Source organism: Panthera onca, chromosome C2 (assembly GCF_046562875.1).
Source record: "Panthera onca isolate mPanOnc1 chromosome C2, mPanOnc1 haplotype 2, whole genome shotgun sequence".
NCBI lineage: Eukaryota > Metazoa > Chordata > Mammalia > Carnivora > Felidae > Panthera > Panthera onca.
In genome coordinates, this window is record NC_138347.1 from 152,580,545 (window position 1) to 152,593,993 (window position 13,449).

The 13,449-nt window shown below is 46.0% G+C and overlaps 1 protein-coding gene and 1 long non-coding RNA gene across 11 annotated transcripts in view; one reads left to right on the forward strand and one right to left on the reverse strand.

The window, feature by feature from the left end:
- The window catches only part of OXSR1 (oxidative stress responsive kinase 1), a 101,876-nt gene extending 95,006 nt beyond the window's left edge, over positions 1–6,870 (reverse strand). Inside the window, exon 1 of the mRNA XM_060638257.3 lies at positions 6,543–6,870. Within this exon, the coding sequence (XP_060494240.1) occupies positions 6,543–6,612 (70 nt within the window). The 5' untranslated portion in view covers positions 6,613–6,870. The remainder of the gene's footprint in view (positions 1–6,542) is intronic.
- A 96-nt stretch (positions 6,871–6,966) lies between these two features.
- LOC144612805 (uncharacterized) overlaps positions 6,967–13,449 on the forward strand; it is a 29,612-nt gene continuing 23,129 nt past the window's right edge. For 2 of the 10 annotated variants that reach the window (XR_013549942.2, XR_013549941.2), the window contains exons 1-3: positions 7,140–8,473; positions 11,390–11,841; positions 12,693–12,807. This is a non-coding gene — a long non-coding RNA (uncharacterized LOC144612805). Of the gene's footprint in view, positions 7,104–7,135; positions 8,474–11,389; positions 11,842–12,176; positions 12,228–12,692; positions 12,808–13,449 lie in introns of those variants that run through there. The other 8 variants (XR_013549946.2, XR_013549936.2, XR_013549944.2 and 5 more) reach the window with 8 other exon arrangements.

The following is a 13,449-nucleotide window of genomic DNA, read 5'->3' on the forward strand; positions in this document are numbered from 1 at the left end:
GTGAACAATTAGTGAAAATTAAAAAGGGAAAGTAGAGAATAAAGCTAACGAGTTGCCTTCACCAAAGCGTCAAAGGTAGGTAAGTTATACCATATTAAAAACAGATCTTAAAGGACAATTTTCTAAACCTAACCCAAGGTAAACAGCAAATATTTACGGAGCCTTTTCGAGCTGTAGGACAACAAGAGGCCCATATCACGGCCTTTGCCAGACTGTTTCCCTATGCGCTATCGTACCGTATCGTTGGCAGGGCCTTATGCAGCTATACTCCCGTGTCCGCCACAAATCCTGAAATCCATCTAAACTTCAATGAAAGGCATCTGAGTGACTCAGTGGGTTGAGGGACCGACTCTTGATTTCAGCTCAGGTCGTGATCTCAGGGTCGTGGGATAGAGTCCTCCGTCAGGCTCCATGCTGAGCACGGAACCTGTTTAAGACATTCCCTTTCTCTCTCTCTCTCTCTCTCACTCTCCCCAGTTGGTGCTCATGCTCGCTCTCTAAAATAAAAATAAACAAACTTTAAGGAGATCTGGAAGTAAGGGGGAAAAAAGATGCAGTGATAAGCATTACGACAGATTCAAAATATTTAAGTGTCACAGATTTCAAGTCACATAGTATTTCACATTTCAGGGTAATACCAAAAATTAGGGGACGTAGGAGAGGGAGGAAAAAAGAAAGGCAGAGATAACAAAAACCATTATCTTAAGGAACACTCAATAAAAACTAAACCTTTTAACAGTCTTCTCTTTCTTTTTTGACCGAGAGAAAGCACAAGAGGGGGAGGGACAGAGAGAGAGGGGAACAGAAGATCCAAAGCAGGCTCTATACTGACAGCAACCAGTCCAATGCGGGGCTTGAACTCACAAACCGTGAGATCGTGACCTGAGCCGAAGTCAGCCGCTCAAGCGACTGAGCCACCCAGGCACCACCAAACTAAACATTTTCTGCAATTACACTTAATCTACATAACAGCCCCAATGATAATATGTGCCATTATCTCCATTTTTCCCCAAAGTTTATTCATTTATTTTGAGAGAGAGTGACACACACACACACACACAGCACACATGAGTGGGGGAGGGACAGAGACAGCAGGAGAGAAAGAATCCCAAGAGAATCGACTCAGGGCTTGAAATCACAAACTATGAGATAATGACCTCAGCCAAAACCAAGAGTTGGACGCTTAACCGACTGAGCCACACTGGTGTCCCCCACTACCTCCATTTTATAGACAAAAAGCCAACACTAAAACCAGTTATATAAATTGCCCAAGGTCGCATAGGTAATTAAAGATAAGGCAGGATTTGATTCCAGGTCAGTACAGCCCCAAGACCATACTCTTCTAGCTATTTCAACACATGTCAACTACAGTGCAACACCCGTTCAGAAATTCAAATACAATAATAATGGCTAGTAAGGAGCTCAAAAAAAAAAAAAAAAAAAAAAAGATGAAAGAGTGATAGTGAAAATAATACTAATATCTTTTACAAGTAATCATACTTAAAGAACTTCAAATCTTTCCAAAGCATGTTTAAGATGATACAGTTCTTTAAAAGGAAGTCCTCTGAATTCCCAATCTGTATGCTTTTAATGTGCTCCAGGAAGGGAATTTTTCTTTTCTCTGTAGGATTTTGCCAGAGAGAGAAAAAAAAACAGAATGTGAGAAACAACCCCATAAATATTATAGGCCAGGAAGCATTGGTAAAAAAATTACATTTCAAATAAATGCAGGTGCTTTGATCAGAAAGGAGGCATCATTTAACCACTGCCTTAAAATACAATTCTTTGAAAACAAAACAAAAATTGAAAACAAAAAACAACAAAAAATTCAAATGATCCTCCAAACTTTTTTTTTCTGAACTCCATTTGTTTCCTGCAAATTTTAAGTGTAATCTGCAGAAATCACAAAGATTCATTTTGAAGATTATAGCTTATTACAAAATATTGTATTCCAAATATTTCAGCATTGAAGCAAGTTCAGAATAAGAATAAACTGCTTTATTGAGGCTTGTTACTTGTAATAAGCTATAGTTCAAGGAAAAACATTACTTTCCCTCCCTGTTGGGAGGATGGGGTGAGAGAGGAGTAGAATGGAAGGATGTTAGCAACTTTCAGGAACTTACGAATGAGAGGGAGACATTTATTTATGTATTTATTTATTTATTTGAAAGAGAGAGAGAGAGAGCACTCACACGCGCACACACGTGCGTGCGCACGCGCACACACACACACACACACACACACACACACACACACACGAGGGAGGGGCAGAGGGAAAGAGAGAGAATCCCAAGCAGGCTGCACACTTGTCACAGCCTGATACGGGGCTCGACCCCATCACCCCAGGACCATGACCTGAGCCAAAATCAAGAGTCGGACACTCAACCCACTGAACCACGCAGGGGCCCCGAGAGGGAGCTGTTTAAAACTTACAGAATAGGATACACAAAAGAAAAATTCTACTACATCCAAAAGGGTCACCTTCAAAATAGCTGCTATCAAATTTTTTTATTTAAAAGATATTTCCCTTAATCCTTCACTGTAAGGATATTTTCCCTAATTAATTTCGCTTAATCCCTTAATATTTCCCTTAGTCAGACTATGACTACTATCTTATAGTTTATATCTTCCATTTTATATTCAAAAACCAATCAAATTCCTACATAGAAACAAGGATGCTGAATTAAGCAATAGGAGAACTGAACACCAGTATTGGCTATGCCACTAATTAGCTCTATGGCTTTAGACAGTCATTTTACCCTGTTAGGTTTCAATGTCTTCATCTGTAAAACAAGATAAATTAAATCAGGGGCACCTGGGTGGCTCAGTTGGTTAAGTGTCTGACTCTTGATTTCGGCTCGGGTCATGAACTCACGGTTCGTGAGTTCGAGTCCCACGTTGGGCTCTGTGCAGAGAGTGTGGAGTCTGCTTGGAGTTCTCTCTCTGCCCCTCCCCCACTTGCTCTCTTTTGCTTTTTCTCCAAATAAATAAATAAACGTTCTTAAAAAATTAACCCAAAATGTCCTGGAGGTCTAAAAGTAAGAGCTAAAACTATAGCTAAAACGCTTAGAAGAAAACATAGGAAAAAAATCCTTGTGATGTTGGATTAGTAAAGATTTCCTACACCATCAAAAGCACACACAATCAATAAAAGAAAAAAATAATAAACTTTATCGAAATTCAAAACTTTTTGAAAGTTTTCAAAAACTCACCCCAGAACTCAATAAGAAAACAAACCATGGGCAACCCAATTGGGCAAAACATTCGAATGGACATTTCACCAGAGACAGATGAAAAGCTAATGAATAAGTACATCGTTAGTCATGAAAGAAATGCAAAACCACCACCAAATACTACTTCTTACCCACCTGGACGGCTATAATCTAAGACACCAAATGCTGACAAAAATATAGAGAAACAGGAACTCTCACCCAGGGTTGGTGGGAATGAAAAATGATGCAGTCACTTCGAAAAGGTTTAATCGGTTTCTTACAAAAGTTAAATATAAATTTACCACATGACCCAGAAACTCCACCCAAGGAAAATGAAACATGTTCATATGAAGATTTGATAAGTGAAAGCTCGTAACAGCATTATTCCAAAAGGGCCGAAAAGCAGAAATAACCCAATGGCCATCAAGAGGTGTCCAATAAGAAGGAATCACGTAATGACACCGGCTACAACATGGATGAACTTCAGGAAACGCCATGCCAACACAAAGGATCACAGATTATAGGGTTATGTTTACATTAAATATCCAGAAAAGGCAAATCTATAGAGACAGAGAAAGTAGATCTGTGGTTGCCCGAGGCAGGGGGTGGGAACAGGGAGTGACTGCGAAGGACATGAGGCATCTTTGTGGAATGATGGAAATGTTCTAAAATTGGATTGTGGGAATGACTGAACAACTCCGAAAATTTACTTAAAAAATTACACGATTGTACACTTAACACAGGTGCATTTTATGTTGTATAAGCTCTAACCCAATCAAGTTGTTCTTAAAAATGAAAAAATATCACGGTGAGTGGAAGAAGCCAAACGCAGAAGACAGTATGTTATTATGAGCTCACTTACACAAAATGTCCAGAAAAGGCAACCCTATAGAGACAGAAAGGTTTGTGGTCGCCTGGGGTTATGGGGTGGGAACAGGGATTAACTGTAAACAGGCACAAGGATCCTACTGGGTGAGGAAAATATTCTAAAACTGGATTATGCTTCCTGGCATACGGCACAAGTTACTAAAAACCACTGAATTTTGTACTTAAAAATGGGTGAATTTTATAGCATTAGATTGTTTTTTAAGGTTATTTTTAAAAATAAAATGGTAAAGTTATTTTTTTAGCGGTTATTATTTTTGAAAGAGAGAGAGAGAGAGAGAGAGTGGGAGCGAGCGAGGGGGAGTGGCAGAGCGAGGGGGTCAGAGGATCTGAAGTAGGCTCTGTACTGAGAGCAGAGAGCTGGATGCAGGCTGAAACTCAGGAACCGTGAGATCATGACCTGACCTGGGCTGCAGCTGGATGCTTAACCAACTGAGCTACCCAGGTGCCCCAGTAAAGTTATTTTTAAAAATAAAACGGCCAAGGGGCACCTGGGTAGCTCTGTCGGTTGAGCGTCCGTCTGACTCTTGATTTCGGCTCAGGTCACGATCGATCAAGCCTGTGTCGGGCTCTGCACTGTGCATGGAACTTTGCTGACAATTCTCACTTTCTCTCTCTCTCTCTCTCCCTCAGCCCCTCTCCCTGCTCCCTCTCTCAAAAGAAAAAAAAAGAAAAAGAAACATAAGACGGTCAAATCACGTTGGAGCTCTTAACCTTTTACCCATGGAGCGCTTTAGAAAGGAGATGAAAACTAACCCTAACCCGGAGGACTGAGATTTAAGTTGAGCCGCTGGAGGAGGAGAAGGAGTCTTAAGATGCCAGGGAAGAACAGTTTGTGAGTTTGCGCCCCACATCGGGCTCTCTGCTGCCAGCATAGAGCCGGCTTCGGCTCCTCGGTCTCCCTCCCTCTCTCTCTCTGCCCCTCCTCTCTCTCAAAAAGAAATAAAATTAAATAAAAAAAAAGGAAACTGATTCAGGAACCCAGAAACAATCAATCAAGACAGAGACCTAGCTCGCTGTCTTCAGAAGCAACCGGTACATGTCAAAGACCCGGGAAGGGCACGGGGCACAACGTGGCTTAAGGAAAAAAAAGGCGATTTCTTTCAGCTAAAACTCAGCCCAGATTTGTTTTGAAACAAGGCAAAAAAAAAAAAAAGAAAGAAAGAAAAAATGACAGTTTCTCTAAAATACAAATTGCAATAAACACACCCCCAAGGTAGCTAAGGAGTCTTCAGCCAGTCTTTGTTATAAAACTAATTTTAGGACAGGATGCTGATCTAGGCAAAGTAGACAATCTCCTTCCTCCAAGACATAGGGGTCTGCTCATGTCAGTTAGATTGAGCTTCTGTTTAGCTAAACCCACCCTCTTTTGATTTCTAAAGTCACTGGATTATTGTTGTCCAACAAACACTTCCCTCATCCCAAGTCCCCACCCTCCCCCGATCACTGTGCCTGAGAATTACAATCCATGTTTGTGCCAGTTTTGGTCTCTGCTAACTGGTATTCCTGGCCCTCGAATCTACTCCACACACAGAAGCCAGATCCGTGGAATCATGTCATGTCTCTGCTTGAATCCCTCCAATACACTTAAAATAAATTCCAAAATCCTTACCATGCCTGAGAAGGTCCACTTTCTATCCCTGCCAGTTTGCCTCCGGGTCCTGAAACACATCAAGCTCTTTCCCTCCTCAGGACCTTTGCACTTCCTCGTCCCTCAGCAGGGAAAAATCTGCCCTGGCATCTTAAGACTCCTTCTCCTCCTTCAGCGGCTCAACTTAAATGTCAACGCCTCAGAAAAAGAATTTTCCTTGAAATCACCCTAACTGGGTCTCCAGGTCACTCTCTATCAGAACATCTTGTTTATTTCCTTCCTAGCACTTGCCAAGCCTTGTAATTCTTTTTATTTGCCGAGTTATTCAATGTCTACCCCCCTGACTACAAAGTCAGTCCCAAACAGTGGGAAGTTGTGTCTACGCTGCTCGGTGCGGTACCTTCAGCTCCACCTAAGCAATGTCTGGCGCTTGGTGGGCACTCAAGGGTGCTCACCCAGCGCGGGAGTGGACTAAAACCCCTATCCCACCATCGCCAAAGTAGGTGGCTGTGCCCACAACTCGCCCATCATTTCTCGCACAGCCTCCCTAGGGCCTGTCCGTGCCTGCACTTTTCTTCCTCTCCCAGACCCATGCATCGCTCAGGTTCAAGCATCTGTCACTACCCAAATCTCTCCTGAGCCCCTCAAACCCCAGCCCAACCAACCTCCCCGCCTCGCGCGCGCTGCACAAACCCAGAGCCTCACCCACGCGCCCTACAAACCCCGAGCCCCATGAGCGCTCACGAATATCTGTGAGTCCTGCGCTCCCCGAGCTCCCGCGGGTCCCCACGTTCCCGCGTGTCACCCGCCTCCCAGCGCGGCGCCTCCCCCCTCAGCGGCGCGCCAGCTCTCACCGATCACCTCCTGCAGCTCGTAATCGTCCCTGTTGATGGACCAGGGCAGGGCGCTCGAGTCCTCGGACATGACGGCGGCGCGGCTGGCGATCCTCACTCAAACTCGCTGACCTCTCTCGTCTCCTCGACGCGCCTCTCCCCACCCCCAACCGCCGCCGCCGCCGCCGCCGCCGCCGCGCCCCCACCAACCGCCTCTGGAACAGCCACGGGTCGGACGGCGCCTGGGCGCGGGGTCACCGCTCGACAGAGCGGCGGAGGCTCGAAGCTCCGGCGGACCTCGCCTCTTGCTCCTCCGCGTCCGGCACTCCCCACCCGCCCCAGGTCCCGGTCCCGGCCTCGGCCTCGGCTGCAGCAGCGACAGGGTTTTCGCCTGGGCCCAACCCCTCTGTCCCGCCCTCCACCCTAGCCCCACGCACGGGCCAAACTTTCCCTTCTCCCTCCACCTGCCGACACGCAGCGCGCTGACGTCACCGCGCCGGGGAGGCCCCGCCTCGGCCCCGCCTCCGGCCACCATCTCAAGCGTGGCTGCGTATACACGGAGCTAGCAAGAATCCCAAGAAGGTGGAAGTTGACAGTGGGAGGCAAGAAATGCTTAGGGGGGAGTTTAGGGAGGAGTTTAGGGAGGGTATCGGACAGTCAGAGGAGAGCCTAAAGTAGCACAAAGGCGGTAGCCACACTCATCATGGCGGCCAAAGGGCGACCGAGCGGAGGGGGGCGGAGCCACTCCTGGCGGTTGGGGCACGTTGCCGTCTCCGTCGTCGCATTTATTGGTTTGTTTGAGAAGGAATCAGAAAGGCAATGGGTGGAAGTGGACGTCGGTCAAAGTTAGTCCCGCCTCCAGACTCTCAACGCGCTTCTCAGCGCCGGGACTCCTTCAAGATCGCCAGTGCCTGCCTTGCTCGGTTTGCCCTTTTCTCCGGGGTGACGTCACGGCGTAACCGTCACACCCTCGAGACGTGCGAACGGCTCCGCAGGGTGTGGAGAAGGTGGAGGGTGCAGTTGGGTGAGGTAGCCTTGGGGTGTGGACTCCTGCCTGCTGGGCTGAAAGGCCTTGAGCTACGGGACGCAATGGAACTGGGAAGCTTACCGTTTGACGACGCTTGTTCCAAGGCGGAAGTGCTCGCTGCAGCCTCTGTCGCCGCCCTCTCTGTAACCTTGTTGGGCTGGGCGGGGAGTTCCTGCCCGTTCTCAACTTTGGGTCCGGAGCTCAAATGACCACCCATCTTGGGGGCGTCGAAGAGTTGGGCTTTTTTCCCCCTGCCGCGGCTTGGGCCATTAGGCAAGTGAGATTCGGCCCATGCGGTTTGGCGTCGTTTCAAGGGCCTTGACTTTTGTGTCACCTCCCCGAATTTGAGTTTTCTCTGGCTGACCACGTAGGTCCCCTGGGGAAGTTCCCGAGGGGAAAACTGATCGCGCTCGGCCAAATGAAAAAAAGAGGTGCAGCATGTTTGGGGCTGGGTGCGAAACCGTTCCCTCTTGGACGTATTTCAGACCCAATAGTAGTCGTTAAGGAGGAGACCTTCACCCGGGCCCTGCCAGGCCCTGGAAGCCTGTGCTGAGCTCTGCGGGAGGAGGGCCGCCGACCCCAAGAGTAGTCAACTAGGGGTTGCGGGAGTGGAGCTGTTAGGCTTACACCTGGTTAGTGGGACTGGAGGACGTTTCACGAAGGAGGTGGCATTCGCACCGGACCTTGTAAAGGTAACGTGATTCCCACAGGTGGGAGTTGAGAACCTAGACTATTCTGGTTACAGCCGAGGGGCCATTTCCCAAGTTTGAAGGAACCCAGGCCTTGCTGTAGAAACTGGTTTCTGCCATTACTACTGACGCCTTTACTGCCGTGTGTTGCCTTTCTTTTTGCAGGGAGAAGAGGGATGACGATTAAATACATCAGATAAGAGCTAAACCTGATGGTAAAGATTAGAGAGATCAAGGTTTGTGTCAATAGAATGATGCATAACCATAGATTCTTAACCTAGGATTGTTGACCTGTGTGGACCATGGACGGGCTTCAGAAGTTTCTAGTTTTTTGTTTTTTTCTGTTTTACTCTCTTGAAATTACATGCAGAATAGTCTATACTCCTGGGAGAGATTTTGGCCACCTTTCTCTTTCCCCGTTCCCCGATGGAAAGGAGCTGCTAACCTAATAGTGAAAATTCAGTATACTCATGGCCCCACATTCTTGCATTCGTTAATGGGTTCTCTTCTACTTTCCCCCCCACACACGGTTTAGTTGAGCCGGAATCTGCTGTGTAGACGTGGTCATTTTGCCTGTCTCCTGGGCTTTCCCATGTGGCCTCGTAGAGGTTAAGATTCCACGCTGTTAATGAGCAAAGAGTTGGTGGCTGTTTGAGGCCAGGAGCCCAAACCTCGACCTCTTTCTCCGCTTATAGAGAATCTTCCATGTGAGAGTGCTGTCATGAACACTGGTAGACAGAGGTAAACAAAGTGACTTCCTGTTTTCGTGGAGGTGCAGTCCAAGAGAAATAGTAAACAGCCAAGAAAATACGTAGACAATTATGTTATAAAGGACAATGCAGAAAAGGCGAGTGCAAACATCATAGCTTAGCCTGGCCTACCTTTAACATGCTCAGCACGTTTACATTCACCTACAGTTGGGCCAAATCATCTAACATAAAGCCTGTTTTGTAACGAATTATTGACTATATCATGTAATTGATTGAATACTGTACCAAAAGTAAAAAACAGAATGGCTAGGGACGACTGGGTGGCTCAGTTAAGCATTGGGCTTCAGCTCAAGTCCTGATATCACAGTTCACAAGTTCGAGCCCCGCATGGGGCTCTGTGCTAACAGCTCAGAGCCTGGAGCCTGCTTCTGATTCTGTGTGTCCCTCTCTGCCCCTCCCCTAGCTCGTGCACGCGCTCTCTCTCTCTCTCTCTCTCTCTCTCTTTTAATGTTTAAAAATAAAACATTAAAAAAAACCCAATAGCTGTATGGGAACAGTATGGTTTAAGTATGGTTGACCCGGGTGATCACGTGGTTGACCAGGAGCTGTAGCACCTGCCACTGCCCAGCCTCATGGGAAAGGATTGTCCCGCATAGCACTAACCTGGGAAAAGCTGCAAATTCAAAATTTTGGGTACAGTTTCTACTGAATTCGTATCACTTTTGTACCATCATGAAGTCTAAAAAGTATACATTGATCCATTGTAAGTTGGGGACCATCTATATACCATGCTACAGCACCCTTAAGGAGTTTGGAGAACACCCTCTATGAGAAAACTGAGAGGAAACCAGTTATTTATTTTTAATGTTTATTTGAGAGAGAGAGAGACAATGTGAGCAGGGGAGGGGCAGAGCCAAAGGGGACAGATAATTCCAAGTGAGCTCTGCACCGACAGCACTGAGCCTGATGTGGGGCTTGAACCTACCAACCACGAGATCATGACCTGAGCTGACGTCAGACACTCAACCTATTGAGCCACCCAGGTGCCCCTCCTTTCTCTCTTGAGGATTAGTTAATGGTCCTGAACTTCTACCTAACTCAGTGCTGGGAAAAGCACGTTCCTACAGTCAGAGAATGCACTTGAGCAACATTCACAGGCAATCTTCCTCATGTACTAGAATGCTCTGAAAGCAAACTCTGGGGTAGGCCTGAAGGATATGAGCCAGGTATAGACAGCATCTACTACAGTGTGTAAACGCAAAAGTTGAGAATCACTGCCTGGACTAGAAACCTAGAGGGAAAGTATATTCACACTTCCCTTTCGTTCTTTGTTGCCGTTAAGCAGCTCACCAGCATTGTGCTCTGCTCTTAGCACCTGCAGGGTGGAGGAAAAAAAGACTGATTTCAAGACTTAGTGATGCCTTGAAGTGGTAATTGCAGCTGTAATCAAGTTTTGTAGGCTCCTTTAATGAAAGAAAAATTTTGAAGTCTTGAAATTAATGTGTGCCCTACATAAGTAACCTAAATATAAAGAAAAGCACAATTTTATGTCTTTGTTATAAACCGATTGTCTAAGCAGTTCCATGTCCGTGGAATCTGCCCCCCCGCTTCATCTGTCCCTTATCACATGTCACAGGTAGAATAATGTCATCTCTTGTTATGAGAGGGGACAATACCCATACCTTATTTAGGTGTGCTTCCTCTCTTGTACCTGGAACAGTGCCCCCCCCCCCCCCCACAGGCACATATTCGGGTGTCGTGTTGAATAAATAGACGGAGCATGAGAGTACAGGGGACATGCACAAGCTAGGAGTGTGTAGCCTGGTGAGAAGCTGCTATCTTGGCAAACCCAGGAAATAAATGTCCAAAGGGACAGGCACTCAGAGCCTGTAAGAAATAAGTAGGTGCAAACGTTACTGTAGGGAAAAAAAAAAAAAATTGGTCTGTGCAGAAAGAATTAGCATCAAGCGGGATTCTGAGCCAGAGAGTAGCTTGAGGGTCACCCCGGCTGGCACCAAGCCAACTTGATGAGCTCAAGCTGAATTAAGCAAAAGTTGGGAAATACTTGACTGAGGTAGAGCCAGTTCCTAGGTGCCTGCTCCATTTCCAACACTACTCTTGTAAGGGTTTAATATGTCTAAAAGGCTACCTCATTAGGATGTTTATTGTAGCCTCACTGTAGTAGGGGAAAACTGGAAACAATTTACATGTCCACTGATAGAGGATTGGCAGTTGCTCGTATATATTATGTGAACATCTCAGGATACATAAATGTGTGTTGGTGTAATTAATGCTAGCTGAAGTTACAACCCCAAAAGTTGGCTGGCTGAACCCAAAAGCTTATTTCTCACGTAAAGTCCAATGCAGATGTCCCTGGTCTCTCTCCTCCAAGCAGAGAGACAGAGATTTTAGTTTCTAATGTGTTGTGGCACCGTCTTCTAGGGCCTCCTTGGACTCCTCCCCTGGACCCTCTGCATCCAGCCGGCTGGTTAGCTAAGAGAGAGAAAACCACGAAAGGTAGTGAACGCTGGAAATGGTGTCAGTTATTTCTTCCCACGTCGTGTTGGTCTGACCCAGTTGTCCGGCCCCAACCTGAGTCAAGCAAACTGGGACGTGGCTTCCTATGTGCTCAGGAGGAAGAAATGGGAATGATGAGCATCTGGCCAATCTCTGCTGCGACTGCTCATTTTGGTGGCCTCCAGGCCAGAGCTACTGACTTGCTGAGGAAGAGATGTAGGAGGATTATACTCTTGTACACATTGGATTTTATAAATCCAAATATTACCTCTTCAAATAAATTAAAAAAGAGGAGACTGGTGGAATTATGGGTCATCCATACCACGAAAGAGTGAAGTACATCTGTACATACTGGAATGGAACGATCTTCAGTGAAGGTAAACAAGCAAGTTGTAGATAAATTACTGCTATTTAAAAAAAATTTTTTTTTAACGTTTATTTTTGAGAGAGAGACAGGGAGCAGGAGAGGGATAGAGAGGGACACAGAATCTGGAGCAGGCTCCAGGCTCTGAGCTGTCACCACGGTGCTCCACACAGGGCTCGAACCCACGAACCACGAGATCATGGCCTGAGCTGAAGTCGGATGCTTAACCGACTGAGCCACCCAGACGCCCCTGTAGATAAAATAGATTTCAACATTGACTTAGTTGGGGCTACTCTAGCATATTACCATAGGCAGCTTGTTTGAACAACAAACATCTTTTTCTCACAGTTCTGGAGTCTGGGAAGGCCAAGACCCAGGTGCTGGTGGATCTGATGCCTGGTGAGAGTCTGCTTCCTGGCTTGTAGGTGGCTGTCTTTTCATTATATGCTAGTATGGCAGGGAGCAGGAGCAGGCTCTAATCCCATTCATGAGGGCTCCACCCTTATGACCTAATTACCTTTCAAAGGTAATCCTAATAGCACATTTAGGAGTAGGATTTCAATATATGAACTTGGGGAGACACAAACGTTCAATCTATAACATACATATATGTGAATGTATAGAGTAAGTTCTGGGAGATGTTTGGAGGTGCTAAAGACACTTGTTCTATGTGTGTTGTTAGAACTATAAGAACGGAACATTCCAATAATTGCTAGCTCTAACAATATAAATTCTTGAAAGTAATTCATTAAGGTTGGTTCCACAACAGTATTTTGGGGGCCCATAAATAGAAACCCCAGCCATGTTAGTAATCAAGAAAATGCACGTAAAAACTAAAATGAGATACCATTTCACCCTCACCAGATGGGCAACATTTAAAAGCCAGAGAATACCAAGTGCTGGCCGAAATAAAGAGCCGCCGAAACTCTCAGACCTTGCTAGGTGGAATGTCACCGGACGCAACCTCTTTGGAAAGCAGGTGGGTATTCCCTAGTAAAGCAGAAGCCGTGCTTCCCCTGCAGCCCGGCAGTGCTACTCCTTGGTACATATCGTAAATAAACTCTTGAACATATGTTCCAAGTAGCATACAGAATAATACTTACGCCACCGTGCTTTGTAATAACGAAATAAAGGAAGTCACGCAAATGGAACGTAAAAACATCCGTCGAGTGGACACTGTCCCTGGTCTCTCTCCTCCAAGCAGAGAGCCAGAGATTAGTTTCTAATGTGGCACGGTGGAAATGTACTTATTCCAGCTATATAAAAAACTCGGATGAATCTCCAAAACGACAGAAACAAAGTAACAATACACACACGGTGATTGCACTCGCAAAAAGGTCAAAAGGAGGCATAATTGAATAAGCTTTTCTGTATTTGATACTTACGAAGAGCAAGGAAGCAAACAAAAAAAAATCCAGTGCGGTGACTGGCTCGAGGGCTAGGGAGAGGGACACAACCAGGATGTGTGAACAAAAGGAAGACTTTTCAGGTTCAGGTCACAAGTGCTCCACAATTCGTATATGTTCATGTGCTCTTCCAAAGTGTAAAAGTTTGGTTTCTCCTGTCTCGGGCTGTTCTGATGTTTAGGGTACCCCACAATCTGCCCTTCTCTTCTTTCAAA